Here is a 26493-nt window from a genome sequence, read left to right on the forward strand (position 1 = left end):
CAGAGGCTCAAGCTGGAAAACAGCTCTCGTCCAGGGGTGCTCACTCTGCACATGCTCGGTGGTGCTGTTGATTCTCGCTTCTCTTGCCCTTCCAAAGTTGTGCCCCGGCCCCAAAGAGGACAGCTCCCCTGACAGCCATTCGGCTCCAGCTCTCTCACGAAAGAGGCAAGCCACCATTTTTGGGAGGGGATGAGAAGACCGTGGTGGCGTTTTGGCTTGGGCGCTCCCGCCTGGCCCTCCCCTTCGCTGCCTCGGCCCGCCTCCCTCCCTCCCTCCCCGCCCGCCTCGCCGCGGAGCTCCAGTTCGGCTTGGCACAGGAGGGGCAGCGGCCGCCGAGCCGGGCGAGGCGAGGCGAGGCGAGGAGGCAGAGAGGCGCGGGCGGCGGGTCGGCCGGCAGCAGCTGCACGCGAAGCGGACTCGGGACCCAGCAGCGCCATGCCGGCCCCCCGAGGACTCGCCCTCCTCTTTCTCTTGCTCCTGGACAGCCACGAGGCCAGGCGCCCCCCAGGTAGGACTTCCGGATCGGAGCAGAAGGTGGGGGTGTCTTTGGAAACTGGGGACGGGATCTTCGGGGGGGGGAGGGGGTCCTGGCCAGATGCTCCGTTGTGGGCTAAATGCCAGAGCCTTTTCTGAAGGCGGAGTAGCTCTTGTGGTGGAGCCAGCCCTCCCCCCCCCGCGCGGAGAAGCTGCCCCAGCGCCCGTCCTCCTCTTGGGCTGGCGCTTCCCGCTGCAGGCGCCCCCTTCCCGGGGGGTTCGGGGTCTGCCATCCCTCGGCGTGTGGGGACAGGAGGGGGCGAGTTCGGCTATGCGTCTGGATGGGTCTACCTACCCGCGTGTTCACTGCTCCCACTGGGGAGCCAAGCGCCAGGACCACCGGGGGCCTCTTCTGGGGCCAAATTGGGCGGCTGTCCCCAACTGGAGGAGGGGGCCGGTGCGGGGCAGTGCCTGGCCGCAGCCCCCTCCTCCCCCGCCCCGAGCTGGCCTCCGTTCAGCACCGCGGGTCCGGACAGCTCCCCACGCCGGCAAAGTTCCCGGGAAGCGCCGCGGGACTTCCTTCCTTCCTTCCTTCCTTCCGCGGGAAGCGCGGTCCGAAACCCCCCCCCCCCCCCCACGCCCGCCGCTTCTCCAGGACGGGCCGACGAGGCCCCAGAAAGCGCCCGCAGCCGCGGAGCCTCCGCCTTTCCCTGGGGTGGGGGGGAGGGGATTCCACGCAGGTCCGCAGGATCGGGCGCTGCTGCTCCGGGCGCGTCACTTTTGGCCGGCTCACATCCCGCTGCAGTTTGGCAAACCGCGGCTTGGCTCAGTTCTGCATGCCCCCCCCCCCCGCTCCTAAAAACGTGCCCTCTCTTGTGAAGAGCCGCTGGCATTGACACAACCCTGTGCGTGTGTGCAGGGAGTCCCGCCCCTCCTCCCTCATCGTCCGTGTGCCTCACTGGGGGCGGACGGGGGAGTGGGCACTGATTCATAGCGGGAGAAACAGGGTGCTGCCACCACAGGACAAGACAGAGCCTGGGGCGAGGGGCTTTGGCCGGGCCCCCCGCCCTCTTTCCAAAGCAGCCACGGAGAACGGGATCGCCAGAAACCCCGCCGGAGTCTTCCTTTGTCCCCGGCGAGCGCATGACAGGCAGAGCCTTTCGCTTCCCTTCCCCTTCTGTGCCAACCAGGGACCCGGCGCTGCCTGGGAGGAGGACGCGCGCGTGTGCGTGTTTCTCTTTCACGCAAGCAGCGACTGAGGTCGGATATGTTTTGAGCTGAGGCGCATGTTTTCCCAGGGCTCCCTCCGCCAGTGAGATTGCGAGTGGGGGAGCCAAAACCCGGCTCTCAGATCTCCAGTGTCTGGGTGAATTTGTCGGTTCCCTTCAGTGAAAACAGGAACAAAACAGGGGAGGCGCTCCTGGTGTCTCTGGGTCCCTCTTGTACTCCTGGAGAAGACCAACCCCCCCCCCCCCAATCTGTAATTAAACGTTTTGGCCATAATCTGAGACACACAAATCTTGGGAGCGGAGGTGGTGGTCTGGTGCCTTCTGAAATTTTGCGTGGGACGCCTCTCCTCCTTTTCCTGCCTGGGTGGCTCTTCGTGCACCAACATCAGAGGGTTTAGTCCTGAAAAGCTCCTGAAAAGCTCCGTCGTCCTCTTCTTCGAATCTGCTGGGGCGAGTCAAGAGTCTGAATGAGAAAATTCTCCATTATCGAAATGATAATTGCTCATGGCGAGAAAATTCTCCGTTATCGAAATTATAATTGCTCGTGGCAGAAAAAGTGACTGAGGCTGGCAACAGTGGGGCTGGGGGGCGGGGGTAAAAGAGAGAATCTTGGCCTCTGGATCAGGCCGCCTCCTTCCCTGTGCTTGCCAGCCCTTGGCTCAGTTCATCAGAAAAATCAAAAGCTAAACCTCTTCTGAACAGCAAGGCTTGCTTCTTTGACTGCTTCCTAATCTAAAAATAAATACAAAAAATAAATCCCCCCCCCCCCCCAAAAAAATCTGTGGAATGGCCAGAGCAGCCTACCTGACTTTCTGCAGGCAGAGAGGCAGAAGGGCAGGCAAATGACCAGTCTGTAGCCTGAAAAGGGGCAGCCCAGGAAAAGCCAAGCCGCACCATCCTGCCGAAAGCCGGAGCTGGGAGCTGGCTCTCCATAATCCCCGCTGCAGGTTCTCATGTTTTATGAATGGTCTCCCTGGGCAACTTGGACTTTGTGGAGAGGACTTATTGACTGACTGCATCACAAAACCACTTAGGTGAACTTCTGTGGACAAGGATTCCCCCCCCCCCCCCACTGCCCGAATGCAAACACACCCTTCAGGTCTTCAGAGAGCCTGGCTTTCGTCCTCTCAGCAAGCCAGCTGTCTGTGGCTGACTGGGCAAAGCACTTTCCTGCCAGGCCTGGCCCTTCTTAAGAGCCATTAGCCGAGCTTTCCAGATCCACCTGCAGCTCCTGAGGATGAAAACAAAGCCTTGGAGAGACCGAGCCGCAGCGCTCTCCTGCTTAAAGTGCTTGTTCAATTGGCCCACTCCCTCAAGGCTTCAGCCAAACAGATAGCTTGAAGCAAGGGGGCCAGCTGGCTTCCCTATACTTTGTGGAGTGCCAAGTCTTGGCCCCCTTTATTTGTGTGCACGTGAGCCAGAGAACGAGCGGCTTCCTAGAGGAAGAAGAAGAAGAGTTTGGATTTATACCCCCCCCCCTTTTATCTCACGTAAGGAGACTCAAATGGGCTTGCAAACTCCTTTCCCTTCTTCTCCTCACAACAGGCACCTTGTGAGGTAGGTGGGGCTACGAGAGTTCTGAGAGAACTGTGACTGGCCCAGGGTCACCCAGCAGGCTTCATGTGTAGAAATGGGGAAACAAACCCCGTTCTCCAGGTGAATCTGCCACTCATGTGGCTCTTAAACACGACACCACACTGGCTGTCTACCGACTCCTCTGAACAAACAAGCCCCGTTATGTTGTCAGACCCAAAGCCAAATAGGGCAGGTGGCACACCACAGGCTCCCGGCTGCTTCTGACCTGAGCACTGATGCTGTGGGTCAGGTCAGCTGCTCATTTTGCTTGAGCCTTGTGGCCTGCCTGTTTACAGCAGGCTCTGTGGCTCTGCTCCTGGGTTGGGAACCTGGAGTTACTTGGCCTGCAGTCACCACCACCCTGGAACCAACCAACTCTCTGCTGCTGGGGCTCTAGATAGCAGTGGATGTTCTGCTACAGATGAAGTCCTGCTGACTGGCCAGAGGGTCAGGTTAAGATGTCCCCATAGATTAGGAATGGTGCCCTCATTTCCAGGTCCTCAAGCCCACTGACTTGGGGAGGCGGTTCCCAAAGGGGGCCAACTCACACCCAGCACGACCTCCTGCCAAGACACACATTTGCCCAGCCAGCCCATGAGACCAGCAGCAGGTTCCCAGAATCCCAGGCAAAGATCTGTTACCAGAGATCCTCCAAGTGGAGCTGCCAGTGAATGGATCCAAGGTGTCCTCTAAGCAAGCAGAGTGCAGAGTGAAACGGCTGGTCAGGCTTTTTATTTTTATTTATTTATTTATTGTTATATTTATAAACCGCCCTCCCCCGAAGGGAGTCTGAAGAGAGTCTGACCCCAAAGGTAATTGGTGCATGTGTACAAAGTGGATACTCGCTTCTCCTTTGGGGTGCCCCTAGTTCCAATTAGGCTGCCCCTCATGATCCAATGTGAGAAGCTGTCATGGTTGGACTGTTGGGCTTGGTCCCGGGAGACCCCGGTTAAGGTCCCCTCTGTGAGGGAGCTCCGGTCAGCACACCCGGTCAACCTCGACTGCCTCACAGGCGAGGCTGAGAGAGGGGAGAGAGAAATGGGGGCGAGCCAGTTTGAGTCCCCACCAGGGAGGAAGATGGAGGATAGATGAAGTAAGCCAACAAACTGGCTGGCATCTTCAAAGGAGCTGACAGGAGCTGACTGGATCTTCTGAAGGCGCCAGCCACAGATGCTGGCGAAACATCAGGAGAAAATGCTGCTGGAACACAGCAGCCATACAGCCTGGAAACCCCACAACACCCCAGTGACTCCAGCCATGAAAGCCTTCTACAATGCATTAAACCAGGTGTCCTCTTTGGCTTGTGAGTGGAGTGCCGTGTGCTGCTTGGGGGGCCAGAGTGGCTCTCTAGGAAGGCTTCTCTGCCTGCCTGCTGTTCGGGGCCATGCTGATGGCCCTTGGTGGGTGGTAAGGCTGAGTGAATGAAAAGGTCCTCTCAGGCACACCGAAGAGGAAAGGAAGATTGGGAAGTATTCATTAGAAAGTCAACCTCAGTTTCGAAACCCAGCACCAGAACTTTCTGTCCAGTTCTGTCCAGAGAGATGACTTCTCGGGAGCCCTTTCAGTGCCCGTGGGAATTACACGTAGTGTTCTGGCCGCCTTCATGCATTTAACCTCTAAAGGTTGTGATAAGACCACTGAAAACGACCCCTTTCTATCTCTTGCCGCAGCCTTCACATTTGAATCAGAAACACAATTTTCCTTGAGTGAAGGTCTTCACCTGCTATTTAACTGCCATCACTTTTCATGAGCCAGAGAGACTCTTCCGTGGAACACGGAGACACCAACTTGAGAAATACATTTGAGAACAGTGGCAGCCTGCTGCTGAGCCGGACTGGGCTTGGGGTTATTTTATTTATTTACATTCTTCATTGTCTTTTTCACTGAGATTGAAGGTAAGCCAATGCAGGCAATAGGGCGGCAGGACACCCCCAGACACTGGGATAGGGTTAGAACTGCAGAAATTGAAACCTAGTAAAAATCTGAAACAAAGCTGAACCAGAATGTAATATTAAAAAGGCATATTAAATGATGTAGAAATTACATAATAGGGTAATACATTCAGCAACAGACAATATGGGTTATACCCAGGGGTATATTCCACAATCCCTTTCCTTTAATTAAGGCACTTTCCTGGTCCCTTCTGTTATAATGAAGTCGTGTTGCCTGTGCAAAAGCACCCTCCCAAATAACTCCAGTTTGTGGAAAGCCCTGACGGTGGAAGCCTTCCTGACCTCCTTGGGCAGGCCATTTCACAAGGGGGGGGGGGGGCCAACAGAGAAGGCACATGCATTTGTACATTTTGCCCATTTGCAGGTTGGCACCTTCAGAAGACCCTGCTGGGATGAGCAAAGCTGTTGTGGCAGAGCAGAGAGAGAGGCGGTCCTGCAGAGTTTTGTAGGTGGATAAGCAGGGCCTTGAATCAGTGGCATATCTGCCAGAGGAACATGAGAATCAATTGACCCTGGGCGCCCCCCCCCCCCCCCACATTAGTTCATGCAGGAGCAGCTGGGCCAGGAGCCTGCTGCAGCCTGGCCCCACCCCACCAGGGAGGGTTGGGGGGCCCCTGGAGCAAGTGTTGCCCCAGGCGCCATTTTCCCCTGGTATGCCTCTGTCTTGAATTAACCTGGTAACTAATTAATAACTACTGGAGTGACTGTGGAGTGCATAGGGTAGACATGCTCTGCCTAGCTCCAAAAAGTAGTTGAGCTACGGCATTTTGCACCAAGTCTCCAAGCTGACTTTGAGGGGAGGCCCATGTAAGGTGCATTGTAGTAGTCTAGACTCAAGGTCTATGTGGCCAGACCAGCTGTGTCAAGAGAGGGGCCCATCTTCAGTTCTGTCCAGCTTCAGCCCTGTGAGGGGTCAAAGGCTAGTTGCAGGTTTTAATTCAAACTGGGCTCTGGGTTTCCACTAACTCCCCGGATGACGGCTTGGCCCAGCTCCAAGAGCTCACCTGTGTTATCAAGCAGAGCCAACCAGACAGGCTTCAGTAAAGGCCATTTATACAATTCATAGGAGAAAAATTTATATTAGCAAATTGTAAAAGGTGTCAGGACCTCATTAGCCTCCCGAAGGCCTTTGAACATGGCAAAGAGCTTTTTGTAGCCGCAGGTACCCTCCTGGATCTCTTCGACTACTCAGGGAGCTGGTCATGCTGAAATCTGCCAACTGAAGTAAGTAAAAGGACTAGAGACCTACTTTTTAAATGACTCAGGGAAGGAACTGGGTCCCCCTGTGTGGGCCAGTCTCCTGGGGAACTTTTTCTTGGCTATGTCCACGTGCCTTTCTGGTCTGTGGAGTCGGCAGGCATGCAGGCAGGGACTTCCCCAAGTCTAGCCAGAAAGAGCAGTTTCCCTTGGCCTGTAATGCGTGGGCATCAGAGTGGGAAGGGGCCATGTGGCTCACTGAGTGCCAACCCCCCCCCACTCAATGTGGGATCAGCCTAAAGTGCATCCTATCCAGCAGCTGCTTGAAGGCTGCCAGTGGGGGGGGGGGGAGCTCATCACCTTCCTTGGCAGCTGATTCTACTGTTGAACTATTCTCCATGTAAAGTTTATCCCCTAATATCCAGCCAGGACTTTTCTGCCCATAATCTAAACCCGTTATTGCGAGCTCTATCCTCTCCTGCCAACAGGAACAGCTCCCTGCCCTCCTCTAAGTGACAGCCCTTCAAATAGTTCCAGAGAGCAGTCAGGTCCCGGCTCAACCTCCTGTTCTCCAGAGAAAACATTCCCAAGTCCCTCACCCATCCCTCCTCCCTTTTTTGAAAACTGGGATGACGTTGGCCCTCCTCCAGTGCTGTGGCCCATTTCCTGTCCTTGTCGTCCAAGGCTCTGCCAGCCCTCCGGAACGTTCTTTGAGCAGAGCCTCCAGTCTGGGGTCTTTGTACACACCCACGGCAACCAGGGGCCTCTCAACAGCCTCTCCATCCACACCCACCAGCAGCACGGACTCAGCGGCTTCACCATCTCTAAAGGTGCCCATTCTTGTTTTCATAGAAAAAATGGAAGTCAACGAAGCATCATGGAGCCTTAGTGCTTCCTCTCTCTCCTCTGTCAGAGCCTCTCCCACCGCCTGTCTGGTCTGGCGTTTGCTCCTAACAGATCTGAAGAAGAAGAAGAAGAAGAAGAGGAAGAAGAAGAAGAAGAAGAAGGAGAAGAAGAAGAAGAAGAAGAAGAAGAAGAAGAAGAAGAAGAAGAAGAAGAAGAAGAAGAAGAAGAAGAAGAAGAAGAAGAAGAAGAAGAAGAAGAAGAAGAAGAAGAAGAAGAAGAAGAAGAAGAAGAGGAGTTTGGATTTATATCCCCCCTTTCTCTCCTGCAGGAGACTCAAAGGGGCTTACAATCTCCTTTCCCTTCCCCCCTCACAACAAACACCCTGTGAGGTAGGTGGGGCTGAGAGAGCTCCGAGAAGCTGTGACTAGCCCAAGGTCACCCAGCTGGCGTGTGTGGGAGTGCACAGGCTAATCTGAATTCCCCAGATAAGCCTCCACAGCTCAGGCGGCAGAGCTGGGAATCAAACCCGGTTCCTCCAGATTAGATACACGAGCTTTTAACCTCCTACGCCACTGTTGCTCCAGAAGCTTTTATCTGATTGTATACAGTACAACAACCGAAGCAGAACAAAGACTCCTCATTGGCTCTTCCTGGGTTTAACAGCCTGACTCCAGTTAGTGGGGCAGAAGGTAGCCACCCCCACCACACATCAGCTCCCCTCTGCTGCTGAGCCCCCTTCTTCCCCATTCCCAGGTGCAGCATCCAGGGCAGGAGGGCGGGCAGGTGCCTGGAGAGGCTGGATGGGTCTTGGCTTGTCCCGGCTCCCTTGTGCTTGGCAAGGGGGCGCAGACGCTTCAGACTTTGAATCAGTTTGAACAGGCTGGACAGCTCTTTTTCTTCTTGGAATAAACTGGGATTGGTCAGAGCTCTAAGTGCTTTACTCACATCCAGTCCTGAATACTGCAAAGCGCTCTCCGTGAGGCTGTCTTTGAAGACTGCCTGAAACCACACATAGTGCAGAGGCTGATGGTGAATACACCTGCATGAGAACCTACCTTGCCCATCCTTAAGAGCAGCTGCCGCCGCCAAATAATTTCTGAGCGTTTCTTCAGTGTTTTCGGGACTGCCTCCTCCCATTTGGCCCCCCTACGCATTAGGCAGAGTGATCCTGTGGGGTGGGGCCTTCTCTGTGGTGGCAGTCCTACGGAGACATTCCATCCTGATTATCATCTGCCCTGTGTTTTCCCTGTAGAGCTTTAGACTTTGGCAATTCACCCTTCTTTCTTTTCACTTCTGCATGCAAACCGTTCAGTGTTTTATTTCTGCTTAACTGAATCATTTTTCAAATTGGGTTTTTTGTTTCATGTTTGGCACTAAACTGAATCCTCTGAAATTTTATCTGCTGACATTTTCCCTGTTTTAGAGTTGTTTATTGCTGCTGCTTTTATTGGTTGTTACGGACGATGACATGCGGTTGATTTTGGTCAATCTTTGCATGCTGCTTTGAGAACATCTTGACTGTGGACTACATACAGAGATATTTACTAATGTCCCCCACCTGCAGCCCCAGGGGCGAGAGGGGTGGCTTTGGATGGCCTCTATAGGGTCACGCAGAAGGCAATTACTTTGCACACAAGCAAGCATTCCTCTACAGTCTCTTATCCTTTCCAAAAGGGAAATATTCCACCAAGCCCTTTCCAGGAAAGGGTTTGGGGGTTGCAGAACAGAAGGTGGGGGGAAAGGACACAGTCAGTGGATGGAGGACTCTAGAGGCAGGACTGGGGATATGAGAGAGGAGGAGAGCTGCTGTTTTCTGGCGGGGCAGAGTTCTTCCCTTGGCGGGGTGGTGGTGATGCCGTGGCTTCCTTAGGAAGGCAAGACTGGCCCCGTTTTCCTCAGCTTGCTGCTTGTGTTCCGCTCCAACTTCCTCCTGCTACTCCTCAAGAATTCCACAGCCCAGAACTGCTGCAACAGAATCCATTGTTAGAGAATCCAAAAACTAGGTGCGTGGCGAATAGCAAGAGACCGGTGTGGCATTTGGTGCTCCAGGCGTACAAAATGTGCAGACGTGGCAGACTGAGAGCTGGGAGGCAGGAAGTCCCGTTGTACATTTCCAGTGGCCTGCCAGTCTGTTTTCACAATGGCTGCAAGAAGGTGGAATGGAAGGCGTGGTTTGGTTGACGTGAGTCTCTGGTGCAAAAACCATCAAAATCCACCCATGTGAACCAGCACAGCTTACAGTGCTTTGCGCAGCATGTGTGAACTCAGCCTTCCTGTCTGTGGGCCAGGGGAGAGGATCTGTTTCTTTGTGCCGTGGGCAGGACGGTGCAGTGGCCAGGGACGGCGAGATGGGTAGCCGCTTCACAGTGGATGGCAGTGGGCCAGGTGTACTTGCCCAGCCTAGCCTACTTCACAGGGCTGTTGTGAGGATAAGTGGAGGCTGGGCAACCAATGTCTACCTTGAACAGTTTGGAGGAAGGATCATAGAATCAAAATGTGATGGGAAAACCCCACCCTGCTTTTTCCTGCAATTGTCCCTTGACTCTGACAAAAGAAAGAGAAAGTGAGAAGGACGGGGCGATGGCAGCTGACCCTCCCTGGCCCCCCTCCTTGCCAGAGTGGCCCCCTCCTAATGAGGGTCCTTTGACATTGTCCCTTAAGGGAGAGAGATAAAACCCCCAGCCCTCTCTGCTTTGGAGGGCTCCTCCTGATGGGTCAGGCTGGCTGGACTGCCCAAGGAGATCAGGCGGGCACACAGGGCTTTCTTGTGCAGAAGCTGGACTCTGATCCACCCAGAGAGCCCTCCGCCTCCCAGACGGAGAGCTGAGAAATAGCATCACGGCATCAAAGGCAATTATCTCCGAGGAGGCCCCGCCACGGCACAGGAGCACACAGTCAGCTCAGGGAGGGATAATGTTCTCTGCCCAGTTTCTCTCTGCTCCCATTACGGTGCCAGCTATGCAAGAGCAAATGCCACGACTCTTTGGGAGTCTATTAACTGGAGCGCTGGAGACCTGGGCTCACCGAGAAGGCGGCTCTGCAGTTAATGACTGGGAAACAGAGAGGAGGAAGAAAAGGCTCTCTTGGAACGTCCACATTCTGGGTACAGGTGGAAGAAGGGGAGGGGGGGCTCTCCCTGGCAGAGCAGTGATGTGGCTGGTCACATGTCCGAGGCAAGGATGAATGGGCCGCTCATGCAGAAAGGCAGCTAAATGCCCCTGCCCATGGGGTGGATCAAGAGTCCAATTCTGCAATAGGAAATTGGCCCTGGTCCAAAGCAGGTGTGTAGGGGGAGGGGAATGGCGCCCAGGCAACACCTGCTAGGGGGGGGGGAGCAGAAGGGGGACTACCATGGTGTGCAGCTCCCTGAGACCCGAACCCCCAAACCACCAGGTTTACCTGTTGGCTGCAATCAGTGCAGGTCTGGAAATAGGAGAAACGGCAGAGGCCATTCCGACTTCAGTGCGGAAGCATTTAAAAGGATTCACGCAAAAGACCCAAGGAAGAGGTGGGCCTTTTCCTCCTGAGTAAGAGCTCTGCTATGAGTAAGAGCTCTGCTATAAGATGCGGGGGGGGGGGGGGTGCAGAGAAGAGAGTGGCAAGAGGCCAGCAGGACTTTGGCCTACATTTAACCTGAAAGAGAGAGCGAGAGAGCAGGGGGCCTCTTGGGAGGCGGCTTCTCAAACAGCCCTTCTTCATCTTCTGTGCCTCGAAGGCTTTTTCCATTAGCTGCTCCCTACAGGCCTAGAAGCGGAAGAGGACGGGTTCTCTTGGTGCTCGAGTGCCGGCCTCCTGGGCTGCTTTGTAGCTCCTGTAGTTTGAAAAAGCAAAACAAGCTGAACAAAACTCTGCATCTGCTTGTTTGAAGTCAAAAGTGAGCAGGGCAGTTCTGAACTGCTTGGGCCAGAAACAAAAGATTCTGGTTTTTCTGAGGAATTCAAGTGTAATAAACTCCACCCCCTCTTCCTTTGGCTCAGGGAGGGGTGTTGGCCCCACTTCTCCAAATCGGCCCCCTCCCCCCACCCCTTGGCCCTGTGAGATGCATCCCACCATCGCCCTGCAGCCGTTCTGCCTCCATCCCAGCAGGGTGTGAGGGGCCCCTCTGCCAGGTCTGCAGTCTTCAGCATCCCAGCAGGTAGCAGGTCTGTGAGCTGTCTGGAGTCTTGGGGTGGTTGAGCCTGTGGGGGGAGGGGCGCCTCTGAGTGGCTGCCTGTTTGAGCCTCATACAGTCCTTCTAGCCATGACAGAGGTCTATGAAATTAAAGGTTGTTATTTTAATCTTTGCACAGTAATTTTACATTTGCATGTCAACTGTGCTGTCAAATTATTGTTGTCTGATGTCTTGAGCGTAATAAATGTTGGTTGGATTGAATTATGCACAGGAGCACAGCAATTTGAAGCTGAACGGAGGGAGATTCAGGACAGACGCAAGCAGAGTGCACAGATAGTTTAGTTGTGGAACTCACCGCCACTAGAAGTATGTATGCAAAGATTAAATTAATCTTGCTGGGATGCAGAGTCTACTTGGAAGGCTTTAAAAAAGAAGGGGGTGGATTTGTGGAGGATGGGACTCTCCAGTGCTGCCAAACATGGGAGGGGCCCTGCTTCCTCCAGCCCCAGACGCTTCAATGAGTTGCTGGGCAGCAGGATGCTCGTCGTGGGGCAAGCGGTTGGCCATGTGTGAATGCAGTGCTGGACTAAACTGCCTCGGCTCTGATCTGGCAGGGCTCTTCCGATGTTCTTATGTTCTCTTGGTGTAGACGTTGTGCTCTGACCAGTTACGTAAAGCTCTTCAACACACAGGAGGCTGAACTCCAAGTTATGCACTAGCACAGCAAAGCTGGTAACAAATATAAGGGGTGGGGGAGTTGTGAAGAAAATCTGTGCTTACGTGTACGTGTGTGTGTGTGCCCATCGCAAACCACCCTGCTTGGCCCCCCGCAGAGCTCTGGCTCCGTCCAAGAGCTCTGACACCCTGGCTGCGCTGAAGGGGACGGCTCGCCTCCAGCCACAAAGCTCGGTTTGGGCTTCGTCCAGGACTGCTCTCTTGTCTAATCAGATCTGCAGGAAGCTGCAGACCAAATTGCAAATCCAGATGGGCCGAATTAGATGTAATGGATGAGGTAAGCTCCTTAGCCAAGAGGCCTCCACTTTTCAAATTCAGTGCAAGCCTGCAGGGCGAGGGGGACAGGCCCTAGGCCCCGGGGAGTGGCCATGCTGTGCCCCCCTCCCAGGAGAGAGAGAGAGAGAGAGAAAGAGAGAGAGAAAGAGAGAGGCTAAGGCCCCAAATGCAACCTTCAGCCCCTCCACTGAAAAGGTCTCATGTGGCAGGGGAGGGGCAGACGAAAGCCCAGCTCCTTCTCTGACCACTGCTCTGCACTCCCATTGCTGGCCATCTCTTGGGCTCTAGGCAACCTGTGAGATTTCAGAGCACCTGTTCTAGGGAAGGCACCAAAGGCACAAAAGGGATGCGGGGGAAGGAATCTGTCAAGGATGGATCCCCCTCTGATGGGTATAAAAGAAGAAATATACTTGATGTGCTGAGGGGCTTTTGCTGCAATTTACCCCAGGGTGGTACAGAGGCTGGAGTGCTGGACTAGGTTTCCACTCTGCCATGCAAACCGGTTTCTCTTGATCAGCCTAACCCACCTCATGGGGCTGTTATGAAGATACAATGGTGGTGAGGAGAATGAGTGTATCACCCTGAGCTCCTTGGAGGATGAGTGGAGTTAAAATCTCTGCACTGGAGAGGCTTGTGGACACCTGCTCCCCACCCCCCGCAGAAGCCTCCCCTCCCTTTTGCTGCACCCATCAGAATTGATGGCACGCCCATTCGAGGCACACCTACACAGCCTTTGGGGGGAGGTCAGGAAGCTGGCTCCCCTCCAGATATGCCTGCAATTGTTCTCCCTCTATTCACAAAGATGCTGGTGGATTGGGTCCATCAATTAAAGGTCCCCTCCAGGTTTGATTCACCACTCCTGCACATGAGTGTGGGACTTTGTATCCGGTGAACTGGATTTATTTCCCTGCTCCTCCACATGAAGACTGCTGGGTGATCTTGGGGTAGTCACAGTTCTTTCAGAACTCTTTCGGCCCCACCTGCCTGACAAGGTGTCTGTTGTGGGGAGAGGAAAGGAAAAGGTGTTTGTAAGCTGTAAGAGACTCCTTACAGGGTATTTATTTATTTATTAAATTTGTAGGCCGCCTCATCCCCGAAGGGCTACAAACTCTTCTTCTTCTTCTTCTTCTTCTTCTTCTTCTTCTTCTTCTTCTTCTTCTTCTTCTTCTTCTTCTTCTTCTTCTTCTTCTTCTTCTTCTGCTTCTGCTTCTGCTTCTGCTTCTGCTTCTGCTTCTTCAATGCACTCAAAGGATGACCCAGTCAAGCAGGTTTCATGCCCCCCTCCCCCAGCTTGCCAGTATGGAGAAGCTGGATGCTCGATGAACCACTTGGTGCATTCCTTCCAGTGCAAGAAGATGTTCCCTGCCACCCCCACACACTCGCACGTAATTTTCTTCCCGTCTCTGACTTCCCTTCTGACTTCCAAGTGATCTGTCCCACTTTTTGCTAGCATCAACTGAAATATCAGAAAATGAGCTAAAAGGCCCCAGTCGTGTAAGAAACTCTCAGAACCTCCTGGAATTCCTTCACAACAGCCCGGCCAGGAGCCCCAGAGAGGAGGGTGCGGCGGCAGTTTCATATGGCTGCTGTGAGCTCTGCTGGCACAAAGACCAGCCGCCTTCCCTGGAGGCCATCCTGTTTGTTGAGCTATTTCTAGACTTTTTACAACTGCTTAAGTCACAGTCAGTTCCCTTCTCTTTGATCAGGGCTGTCAAGGTGAAAAACAAGGCGCTGCAGATTGGCCCCCTCCTTCCTCAGTTGTGCCCTCCCAGCCTGCACAGAAGATTTGGGGCTTCAACCCTCCTCTGTATGGGTGCAACGCAGCTGCCCCTGATCTGTGCACAGGAACATAGGTTGGCACCACTGTTTAGCACTGACCCCCCAATTGCTGCTGCTCGGGGCCTTGCTAATTCACCTTCTTGTCTGAAACTGATCTTGGCAAATAGCAGAGCAGAAATGGTGTTTGTCATTCAAGAGCCTCACTCAGTACACAGCGTGTTGCGCCCCCCCGCCCCCCGCCTACTCCAGAGAGACAGAATCTCCTGTTGTCTTATGGCTCTGATCCCATCAAACACTGCTTGGAATAAGACAGGTAAAGGTTTGCTGAGGCTCCCAGACTAGGAAGAGGCCTGGCGCACAAAGGCACCTCTCGTATGTACCAAGTGGCAGGCAGGGGCCACGGCAGCAGAGACAGGAGGAACAGCGGAAGCCGATCAGGGGGCAAAATGAACCAGGAGTCCAGCAGCACTTTCAAGACTCAGGGAAATCATGCCTGTGTTTCTTGTGGGCGCTGCTGGACTCCTGGTCTGTTTTGCCATGAGGCATTAACCCAACTACCTGTTTAAAGCCAGTTGCTGCAAGAACCCCTTCCTTTGGACGGATGGGTTCTCTTTAGCCACAGGGGGAACCACAGACACATCTATTAGCTGCGATGTTTGGAAGCTATAAGAGACCCCGGCCTTCGCCACGCATTCCCTGAGCTCATTTCAGTGCTGGGAAATGCCCCGACTTTCTGCCGGCTGGGCGAGGCCCGTCTTCAAGATCTGGCCCCAGGGCAGAGGAGCAAAAACCTTCACTCGATCCGGATTATGGCCTTCCCTTTAATTGATTCAAAAGAACAACTGTGGTGCAGGATGAAAGCTTGTAGGAAACCCAGCTGAAAAGTTACCTACTGTAACAGTAGTGAAGAAATGGTGTGGGGCAGGTGGGGGGGGGAAGGAGACAACACAGCCGAAGTGGGTGTACCACATGGGTGGCAAACAACATTAACCGTGGAGGCGCAGAGCGTGTGGGAAGCGAGCGGATGAGGCCCCGCTGGGCTCCCCACTAGCCGTTCTAATCCGCCAGCTCATTACCTGCTGGGAAGCCAGGAGCTGGCTCTTTCCCTTTCAGGTTTCTCAGCCAGTGGGCCCTGTTGAAGAGGACCTCCTGGCTGCAGGATGGCGGGGGGGAGGGGAGGGGGGCTGGCTTTCTGAGTGCTGTTGGCGAGCCAGGAATGAGCAGAGATTCTTGCTGGAATGCAAATATATGCAGATAGATCAGGCTGCTTAGCCCCACTTCCTCTTGGGAAGATGATTGATAAAATTAAACTAAAACACTGATCCAGGTTTTATCCCCCCCAGGCCAGCAGCAACTCACAGAAAAGATCCACAACCCGAGGAGAAAAAAGCCCCACTTGATGAACTAATCTTTGCTTTCTCCTCCCCGCCCCCCCCCGCACATGGGTCCCAGTCAGGGTGCCAACCTCCAGGTGGGGACTGCAGAAGGGGGGGGGTCCTCATTACACCTTATCAACAGAGGCAACAGAGACCAGTTCCCATGAATAACATAACTGCTTTGGAGGGTGGTCTCTGGTGGACCCCCCCCTCTTGGCTTTGCTCCCAAATATCCAGGAATTTCCCACCACATGGTTGGTGACTGTAGATCCCAGGGGGGAAGCGAAAATATATTTGTGGGGGTCACAAGCCCACTTTGCCTAATTAAAAGTGACAGGTTTATAGAATCAGAGCGCAATTATTTCTCATAATGATAACACTCAGGTCCTCTTGGGCTGCTCAGATCCTCCAATCATGAACTGACCCCTGAGGGGGTTCCAAAAGTTCCCCTTTTACAGAGGTGAAACTGAGGCAGAGAGTAGAGTTGGCAGCCTTCAGGTGGGGGCTGGAGAGCTCTCACTATTACAATTGATCTCCAGGTGGCAGAGATCAGTTTCCCTGGAGAAATTGGCTGCTTTGCAAGGCGGACTCTGTGCCACCATATCCTACAGAAGCCCTGCCCCTCTCCAAACCCCACCCTCCTCAGGCTCCGCCCCAAACCTCTAGATATTTCCCAACCCAGAGGTGGCAACTGACTGAGACAGACAGGGCAAGAAGCAGGCAGAGCTGGGTGGTCAACTCAGGCCCAAATACAGTTTGCTTTCTATTAATTCAAGTTTTGATTCAAATGGGAGGGGGGGGGGTTAAGTCAGTAATTTTAATTAACTATTTATTGGGTATTTATTGGTTTGGTTGTTTGTTGTACACCGTCCAGAGCCCTTTGGGGGTGGGCGGTTCATGAAATCTAATAAATAATAATAATAATAACAATAACAACAACAACAAACAATGTTCCCACCAGTTCTTAGCTGTTCTTATGTTGTAATTCTTGCATAAATTCCAGTGGATCATCTTGGCCACTGAGTTGTGTCTCTGTTTGTACTCAGTCTGGGCAATCTTTTTGCAGCAGCTGAGGACATGATCTACAGTTTCATCAGCTTCTTTGCACAATCTGCATTTTGCATCATCTGAGGATTTTTCGATTTTGGCCTCGATCGAATTTGTTCTGATGGCTTGCTCTTGGGCGTCACGAATACCACGCCAATACATTACAACTTCCTAGGCTTCTGGGTGAGGCTCGAATTGTAATGAAGGCCAACAACCAGCTAAAGATCTGGCAGCTGTGAAATCTACAATGATGATGATGATGATGATGATGATGATGATGATGATGATGATGATAGTTTCATCAGCTTCTTTGCACAATCTGCATTTTGCATCATCTGAGGATTTTTCGATTTTGGCCTCGATCGAATTTGTTCTGATGGCTTGCTCTTGGGCGTCACGAATACCACGCCAATACATTACAACTTCCTAGGCTTCTGGGTGAGGCTCGAATTGTAATGAAGGCCAACAACCAGCTAAAGATCTGGCAGCTGTGAAATCTACAATGATGATGATGATGATGATGATGATGATGATGATGATGATGATGATAGTTTCATCAGCTTCTTTGCACAATCTGCATTTTGCATCGTCCAGGGATTTTTCGATTTTGGCCTTGATCGAATTTGTTCTAATGGCTTGCTCTTGAGCAGCTAAAATCGGGAATTCAGTTTCCTTTTTCAGAGTACCATTTGTTATCCAGCCACAGCCAGGTCTTTTCATTGTCCACCTTGTCCTTGATTTTCTCCAGAAATTGGCCATGCAGTGCTTTGTTGTGCCAGCTTTCAGTCCTCATTTTAATCACATTTTTTCTGTATTCTTGTTTGGTTTTCTGGGTCTTCAGCAAATGTCTGTTCTTCACTTCAATCAATGCTTGTTCTTGACTTTCCTTCACATAATCAGCCAGTGCATGCTTCTCCTCTTCCACTGTTTGTTGTACTTGCAGTAAACCTCTGCCACCAGATCTCCGGGGAAGGTATAATCTATCAGTATCGCTGCGTGGGTGTAAGGCATGGTGCATTGTCATAAGCGTCCGAGTTTTTCTGTCCAATGCATCCAACTGGCTAACAACTGGGAAGACATACTTGATTCAGAAAGATCCAGCCAAAGGAACAACACCTGGAAACTACAGACCAATAACATGTTTACCCACGATGCTCAAACTGCTCACTGGCATAATAGCAGATAACATCATGGACTACTTGGAAGCAAATGGCATCCTGCCAGTGGACCAAAAAGGGAACAAAAGAAGGAGCAGGGGTACAAAAGATCAACTCCTGATAGACAAAATGATAATGGAGAACTGCAAGAATCAAAGAACAAATCTGCATATGGTCTGGATTGATTACAAGAAGGCATTTGACTCACTGCCCCATAGTTGGATCATGAAATGCTTGGAAACAATTGGCGTCAGCAAAGACATTCGAGTATTCACTGAAAAAGCGATGTGGCAGTGGAAAACTGAACTGACAGTCAGGAAATGAAAACTTCGGAACAGTCAACATTAAGCGAGGAATTTTCCAAGGTGATTCATTATCACCTTTACTGTTTATCATTGCCATGATCCCACTAACAGTAATTTTAAAGAAAACAAAGTTGGGCTATCAAATGGCCAAAGACTCGGACAAAATCTCACATTTGCTGCACATGGATGATTTGAAGTTGTATGGAAAATCATACACGGAAATCCAGTCACTAGCAAACACAGTCTGAATATTCAGCACAGACATTTCGATGGAGTTTGGCCTGGAAAAGTGTGCTACTGTGGCAATAAAGAGGGGCAAGATCACCGAGAGTGACTAGATACCATGATTTGAAAATCGAGGTTCAGCGTCTATGGCACAAACCAGCTGAGGTCGTCCCAGTGGTAATCGGCACTTGGGCGCCATTCCGAAAACACTAGGGCAGCACTTGATACATCTTCGAATTGACAAAATTAACATCTGTCAAATTCAGAAGGCAGCCCTGCTGGGATCTGCACGAATACTGCGCCAATACATTACAACTTCCTAGGCCTCTGGGTGAGGCTCGAATTGTAATGAAGGCCAACAACCAGCTAAAGATCTGGCAGCTGTGAAATCTAACAACAACAACAACAACAACAACAACAACAACAACAATAAACACTAGGGCAGCACTTGAAACATCTTCAAACTGACAAAATTAACATCTGTCAAATTCAGAAGGCAGCCCTGCTGGGATCCGCACGAATACTACGCCGATACATTACAACTTCCTAGGCCTCTGGATGAGGCTCGAATTGTAATGAAGGCCAACAACCAGCTAAAGATCTGGCAGCTGTGAAATCTACAATAATAATAATAATAATAATAATAATAATAATAATAATAATAATAATAATAATAATAATAATAATAATAATAATAATCCCTAGCAATTACAGACCAATCACTTGCCTACCAACAACCTTTAAGCTTTTTACTGGCATATTAGCTGATGCAATACAAGACCACCTGGAAGGAAAGAAATTGCTGCCCCTAGAACAAAAAGGAAACAAACGAAACAGTAGGGGAACAAAATATCAACTGCTCATAGATAAAATGATCCTTGAGAATTGCAAAAGAAGGAAAACCAAACTCTGCATGTAGCTTGATTGATTACAGGAAAAGCATCTCTCGACCACTGCCACACAGTTGGATAACTTCACTGTCCTGGAGATAATTGGGAGTCAGTGAGAACATCAAGAAATTGGTCAAGAATGTACGTAATTGCACACTTGGAAAACAGAACTAATAGTCAATGGAGCAGGAATAGGGGAAGTCAACATCCGAAGGGGAATATCTCCAAGGAGACTCCCCTGTCCCCACTACTCTTCATCATTGCTATGATTCCGCCTCTCTATAATTCTGAAGAAAACAGGCCAAGGATATCAGACAGCACGAAACTCACCCAAAAAATTTCACACCTTCTATACATGGATGACCTAAAAGCTCTCATGGAAAATCACCCCCCCCCCCCCCCCCCCCCCCCCCCCCCCCCCCCCCCCCCCCCGACCACCCGCCCCCCCCCCCTCCCCCCCTCTTCCTACCACCCCCCCCCCACCCTACCCCTCCCCCCCCCACCCACCCCCCCCCCCCCCCACGACCCCCCCCCCCCCCGCGCCCCTCCCACCCCCCCCCCCCCCCACCCCCCCCCCCCCGCACCCCCCCCCACCCCCCCCCCCCCCCCCCCCCACCCCCCCCCGCCCCCCACCCCCCCCCCCCCTCCCACCCCCCCACCTCCCCCACCCCCCCCCCCGCCCAGCCCCCAACCCCCCCCGCCCCCCCCCCCCCCTCATCCGCCCCTCCTGCCGGCCCCCCCCCTCCCGCCCCACCCCCCCACCCCCCCCCCCCACCCCCCCCCCCCCCCCCCCACCCTCCCCCCCCCCCAAAGAGATGAATTCCAGACACTTGTGCTGTGTTGTTATGTGTAATAATAATAATAATAATAATAATAATAATAATAATAATAATAATAATAATAGTATTTTTAAAGTCCTTCAGGTTTTTAGAAGTGTCCAGAAGAAGGTAGAAGCGAAGCAGTGAGATATATGAGTGGGCTGCTGCCCCAGTTAGAGGATCTCTGAGGTTTTCATACAGCAACAAACGCCCCCACCCCCACCCCCAGGAGCTGTGATGCCTGATCAGCTCTTTGTGAGGTCTTCAACTGAAGGGCACACACATCTGTGTCACTTTGGCCTAGTCTAAAGGGATGTGAAGGCTGCCGGAGAAGTTCCTTTCTGAGGTGTTTACATAACGGGTCGGCTGCCAAGCAGGGGGAGTCTTTGGAGGTCTTCTTCCATCAAGCTTCTGCAGGAATCCAGGGATGGGGGGGGGGGGTCTGGGAGGGGCCCAGGAGGAAGGTGTCCCTGGGCTGCTTAGAACCAGAGAAGGGCTTGTGCCAGGTGAGTCAGCAGGGTGGCCGAAAGGAGCCCCCAACAGACCAAACGTTTGCTTATTTCAGCTGAAGTCGGTGGATCCGTGCCCCAGTCACCCTGGCTCTGGGCAAACACTCTTTGAATGAGACAACTCCTGTGGAGGAGAACTGAATCAATTGAGAAGGAGCGGGTGCGTGGTGAATTAGGGCTGTGTGTGAGTTCCCGTTCTGGAGAAGAGCCAAAGGCAAGTGGGGGGGAGGGTTACCACAGCGGGTTTTATGGCCAAGGAGCAGTTAGTGGCGGGAGGGGGGGGGTTGGCTCACATGAGATGGCCATGTGTGAGTGGGGAGGGGGGGCTGCTATCTCCCCTCCCCCCAGCCACTGATTTCATTTAACATTTATTTCAAACATTTATACATCATTTTGCACTCTCAGAATGGATTTGTCCCATCTCCAAATTGCATTCCCGCTCCCTACCCAGCACTCTGCTGAGGAAATATCCAGGAAAGTCTGTTTTCCCTCCATCGTGCAGCTGAAGGGGGGGGGGCGCTTTATATTGGAGTGTTAACCCTCCTCCCACCCGCACCCCACAGCAGGGGGCTGTGCCCCTGAAGCAGGCCTGGTTCTGCAATGGGTGTGGCTGCTCGTGGCCCCCTGCTGGCTGAGCAGGGGATGTTTTTTGTCAGGCAGTCAAATAAGACCTGTCATGGAGGACGGAGGCGTCCATGCAGACCCGCGCCTTAGAGGGGTGCTCGGCTGGGGCTTTGGGTGCTGCCATTTGAACACAGCGGCTTTATACCCTTGACCTGCTGGTGTGGAGAAGAAGATGACGAGGTCCAATCTGCAAGTACCCATTCGTACCTGTGAGACAATCCCTGATGCTGCAGCCAAGGAACAAGGCGTGCCCACCTGCCCACCCAAGGGGCAGCTGTGTCCCAGAGGAAAGACAGCAAAGCATCCACAACAGCACTGCACAAAGGGGCCAGGCCAGGCCACTCTGTCACTGGAGCCCAGACAACCACAGTTCCTTGGCAATCTCTGCAGGGCGGTGTGTGGGTGCCTGCTTGTGGCATGGGGTAGAAGGTCCTTTTGCTCCTGCTGCCGGGCCTCCCAGCCCTTCCTGCGTTTCCGAACGCAGTGTGGCCACTGTCACTCCCCCTATAAAGACCTTTCATTATCCTTCCTCATATAATTAAGACCAGCTGAGCAGAATCCAAAAGCAGAGAGTCGGGGAGGATGCAGCCCCCAGGGGGTGTGGGGGTGTCGGGGGTGGGCGGGCTGTACTCATCAAAAGGAATCACGGGAGGTCCTCTGACTTGGCCTGCCACATCATTTTATCTAATTGGAAATCCTAACGAGAGACTGTAAGAAAGACATCTTTGTTTAATGCAAAAGACTCAACAGGCCGCTATTCGAGGCTTTTCAGCTCTGGGAATTCTGCCCTAGGAAGGGCCAAGAAAGCCAAGAAGATCAAGCCTGGAAACGCCTCCAAGTTGCCCTGTTCAGAAAATCTGCATTTGGGATTTGGATATCCAAGAGATAATGCCTGGCCGGATACCGGAATATTTGACACGGGACATTTGGAGGAAGCTCTGCGGTCCACTGACCTGGAACACGTGGTTGTTCACGGAACTTAGTAGCCCATTGCGCTTGTAGTAGTGAGCACTTGAGAGCAACATGTCATGGCATTGGATGTTTGAACAGGAACTGAAGATTGATGGGGTGGAGAGGTGGGTACTTCTCATGCCCCAGACGGCCTTCTCAGTGCAGCCCCCTCCCATTGCTTAGTTTGCTGAAGAGGAGGAGTTTGGATTTCTACCCCAATTTTCTTTCCTGTACAAACGTCTTCCCTTCCTCTCCCCACAACAGACACCCTGTGAGGTGGGTGGGGCTGAGAGAGATCCAAAGAACTGTGACTGGCCCAGGGTCAGGCTTTGGGTGGATGACTGAGGAAAACAAACCCAGCTCACCAGATAAAAGTCCACTGCTCATGTGGAGGAGTGAGAATCAAATCCAGAATATGGGAAGGGCAAATCAGAGCCGATGCTGCTATATCCGGTGAGCAACAGTCTTTGCCAGCTGGCTGTTGTGTGGGTGGGGGGGGGGGTTTGGGGGGGAGAGGTTCAGACCTGGTAGTTTTTGCTTCAAGCGTTTCTGCTGCTTCTATGGCTGACATCTTCAGAGGCATGTCATGGTAAGGCATGTTTCTCTCCAATGCACAGTGTGGAGCGGTTGTACGGTGGGGTATGTGTTTTATCCACCTCACAGGAGGATGGGGTTAGGGTTAGGGTCTTTTGCATTAGGTGTATTTGCCTGTGTCTGACTGGAGCTCATCTGCAGTTGCATTTGAATGTCTCTGTTTTTGGTGTTTTGGGTTTTTTTTAGTACTGGCAGTCAGGTTTTTCTGATTTTCAGACTCTGCCAGGAATGACTGTAAAGAGCAAAGCAAAGTCTGGGTCGCAGCAGGGTCAAGGCCAGTTGGTAGGCCTTTCAAGGGGACACTGTACTATGGAGACAACCCTGTTTGTGAATGGGGGGGGGCAATCTTTTCCTGGCACAAAGACAGTGAATAAGAATAACCTCTTGGGTGGGATGGGCAGTAGTCCAGCACACGCAGCGCCTCTCCTGACTCTGATGAAATGGAGAGATAGAGCCAGGTGCCATCCGCACACTGATGACACTTTGACTCCAGACCCCCTCGTGACCTCGTCCTGTGGCTTCACGTAGCTGCTACACAGTGTGAGGGATAGGCCCACAAGGGAGCTCCCAGGACTGTGGGCAAGAGTCCCCCAGTGCTATCTTCTGGTACCAGCCCAGGAGTGGGAGGACCACCATTGCAACACAGGGCCCCCTGAAGACAGTCTAGCAAAACACCATGGTCTCTATGGCATCAAAAGACACTGAGAGATGAAGGAGAATCCACAGGGTGGCATTGCGCCCCCTGCCCCATTTCTCTCCTGATAAAGGGCGACCAACGTCATTTCCATGCCTCACAGCAAGAAACCTGCTTTGCAGACGGCTCTCCGTGACTGGAAGGAAGGAGACATCCTGAGCTTAATGGCAGCTGCCTGTAAATGCGGCCTTCAATGCAGCCGGGGACATTTTTCCCCTTGCCCGGCGTCCGAGAGGAATGGGTTCTGCTGGCAGCCGGGCCTCGGCCCAGCTCTTCAGGCAGCGCTGACTGCCTTTGTTTTGGAAAACAATCTTCATGCACATGTTTCTTCATTGAAATATTGATGCATTGTCCTAGTTCCTTAAAAAGCACAATTCCAAGGGTATTGCAGAACTACTTCACGAGTAGCAAGAGGTAGGATTGTGGCATCGTGGGCATCATCCTGTCAGTGCTGTGCACAGGTGCCTTCTGTTACACAAACTCTGCAACCAGCCTTCTTGGGCATCAGCCCCAGAGAGAGAACTGTTCATTGGAATGCAGAGGGGAAAGTGGGGACCCAGAGGGCCCCCCTCTCTTCAATAAGGTCACACCTGTTTGGTTTTTTGGATTGGCCATGACCCAGCTGGAGCAGTTGCCACCAAGGAATCTTCTTGGAGGCTGCTGGGTGAATAGGACAGTTTAACCTCCAAACGTGGAAAGACGCAGCAGCTCAAAGGCAGACCACAGCTGCTGCAAGGAGGCTGCCGGGGTGGGGGGGCTCAAAGAGGTTCTGCAGGATTTGGACAAGGATGGGGAGTTATTGCCAGCAACTGAGTGGAACATGGGAGGTGTGGAGTGGCCCTGGTGGCAGAAATCAAAAGCAGAAACTGATTATTTTAGAGAGTGCAATGGGATGTTGTTGCTTTTTTTATTACAACAGGATTTATCATTAAATATCCCCCAGACCTGGAACTGTAGTTCTGTGACTGGAGCATCCTGAGCCCCATGGCCATGTCTCTCTCGTTGCAAGGAAAGTTCTGCCCAGAACGCAGGCGAGACTAGGCTGAGATGTGTGGACCTCCCAGCAGAATTTCAAATCTCGTAGTAAAAACTGTCACTTCAAACAAGAAAGCAAAATGTGTGAAGGTTTCTGGTAATTTGCAGAAAGGAGTACAGTGCAAAGTGATTTGAAGCTTGCATAAAGATTTGGGGGGGGGGGGGAAGCAATTGGAAATTTGCCTAAACGTTGGTGTGAAGAGCTTGGGAGCTCTGGGCCGACACAAAGGTGCACAACAGCTGCTTGGCTGACACAGTTAAAGGAGCTGAAGCTCTGCAGCTGCTCAGGCAGAATTTCAGCCGTGAACATGAACGTCAAAAGCAATGGGCTCGATGGATCCAGAGAACCAGCAAGGTGAGATAAACAGAATTCCCCAATGGAGTCATGTAAACATTTCCCTGGCATAATTTTACATGCTTCTTGTATCCAGATGGACTAGCTAAGGCAAGCTTCTGGATCAGGGAACATCCCATCGGTAGCTGCAGCAGCCGCTGAATAATTCCATGCAGGGCACCCCTGGGCTGCTGCCACACAGACTTTTGCTCCGCTTTTACGTCCAAACTACTACTACTACTACTACTACTACTACTACTACTACTACTACTACTACTACTACTACTACTACTACTGGTGGTGGTGGTGGTGGTAGTGGTAGTAGTGGTAGTAGTAGTAGTAGTAGTGGTAGTAGTAGTGGTAGTGGTAGTAGTGGTAGTGGTAGTGGTGGTGGTGGTGGTAGTAGTAGTAGTAGTAGTAGTAGTAGTAGTAGTAGTAGTAGGAGGAGGAGGAGGAGGAGGAGGAGGAGGAGGATACGCCACCTTTCTCTCCTGTGGCTTACAAGCTCCTTTCCCTTCCTCTCCCCACAACAGGCACCTTGTGAGGTCGGTGGGGCTGAGAGAATTCTGAATAAACTGTGACTAGCCCAAGGTCACCCATCAAGAATGTAGGAGTGGGGAAACACATCTGGAGTATCCATGTAATGTCATCCCTAATTTGCCAGCTTCTCTGCACCTGCTTTGCAGCTTTGGTACAGAATTTCTGGAAACAAAGTGTGTCTGTGTGTGTGGATGGGGAAATGCACATTTCCAGCCCCCTCCCACACAGCCATCGTTCCCCCCACCCCCACCCACTGCCAGAGGGCTACTCTGGGATTTCTAAAAAAGCAATAATAATCCTTTGACAGGTCACTTTAGCATGTAGTTAGGGCTGTAACTACTATTTCCTCTGAATCCCCAGTTTTCATTTAACAAAAGGTAAGCCTTTGGTCCCTTTTGTTTGGGAGATCGCCCCTTTCCCATATAGTTCTGTGATGGCAGGACTGAAGCCTTCCTTTGAAAATTAAAGAGGGGAATTCAGAGGAACTAGTGGAAAGGTGGCTGTAGTGCTAAAGGGCTCTGTCTGGATGCAGAGTGCAGGAGGCAGTGGCTTGTGGATTCTCCGTGGCAGTGTTGCCAATGAGTGCAACACAGAGGTTTGATGGTTGTCTGGAAGCAACCCTGAGTGCCTTCTTGGTAGGGGCCTTGATAGGCTTTGGCCAGAGCCTGCCTATTTGCCAGAGAGGAGAATGGCTTTCCCCCCGGGGGCTGGCGAGGGTGCCCAGCCCAGCCTGGGCTGAGATATTGGCTGGGATGGTGACGACAGGAAGAGAAAGGATTCACGCCTCTTCCCAAGAGAGAGGACATCTTCATGAGCCACCTGCCAACTCGTTCAGAGCCAAAAAAAAAGTCAGGCAGGTTGCCCCAGCCTGTTGAGTGAAATGACCTAGTTGGGGGGAGGGGTGTCAGTCAAAATATAAGGAAAGCCCTAATGAATCTGTGGGATCAACAAGATTCATGACAAGGAGCGATAACCATGAGTCAGAGATATTCCACTGGACAGGAACCATCCATAGGGACATTGAGGTTTGGCCCCAGATGACTCGAAAGCCTGTTCAACAGATTGGCAGTCGTTGATGCTGCCTGGGACCACTGAGCTGAACACTGGATGACACAGCTTTCCTTCCTTCCTTCCTTCCTTCCTTCCTTCCTTCCTTCCTTCCTTCCTTCCTTCCTTCCTTCCTTCCTTCCTTCCATTCCTTCCTTCCTTCAGCATTTATT

General features: G+C 52.3%; 1 protein-coding gene across 1 annotated transcript in view; it reads left to right on the forward strand.

Annotated features, from left to right (window-relative positions):
- Positions 1-281: 281 nt before the first annotated feature.
- SEZ6L (seizure related 6 homolog like) overlaps positions 282-26493 on the forward strand; it is a 69475-nt gene continuing 43263 nt past the window's right edge. The window contains exon 1 of the mRNA XM_048514313.1: positions 282-508. Within this exon, the coding sequence (XP_048370270.1) occupies positions 436-508 (73 nt within the window). The 5' untranslated portion in view covers positions 282-435. The remainder of the gene's footprint in view (positions 509-26493) is intronic.

Source organism: Sphaerodactylus townsendi, linkage group LG13 (genome assembly GCF_021028975.2).
Source record: "Sphaerodactylus townsendi isolate TG3544 linkage group LG13, MPM_Stown_v2.3, whole genome shotgun sequence".
Lineage (NCBI taxonomy): Eukaryota > Metazoa > Chordata > Lepidosauria > Squamata > Sphaerodactylidae > Sphaerodactylus > Sphaerodactylus townsendi.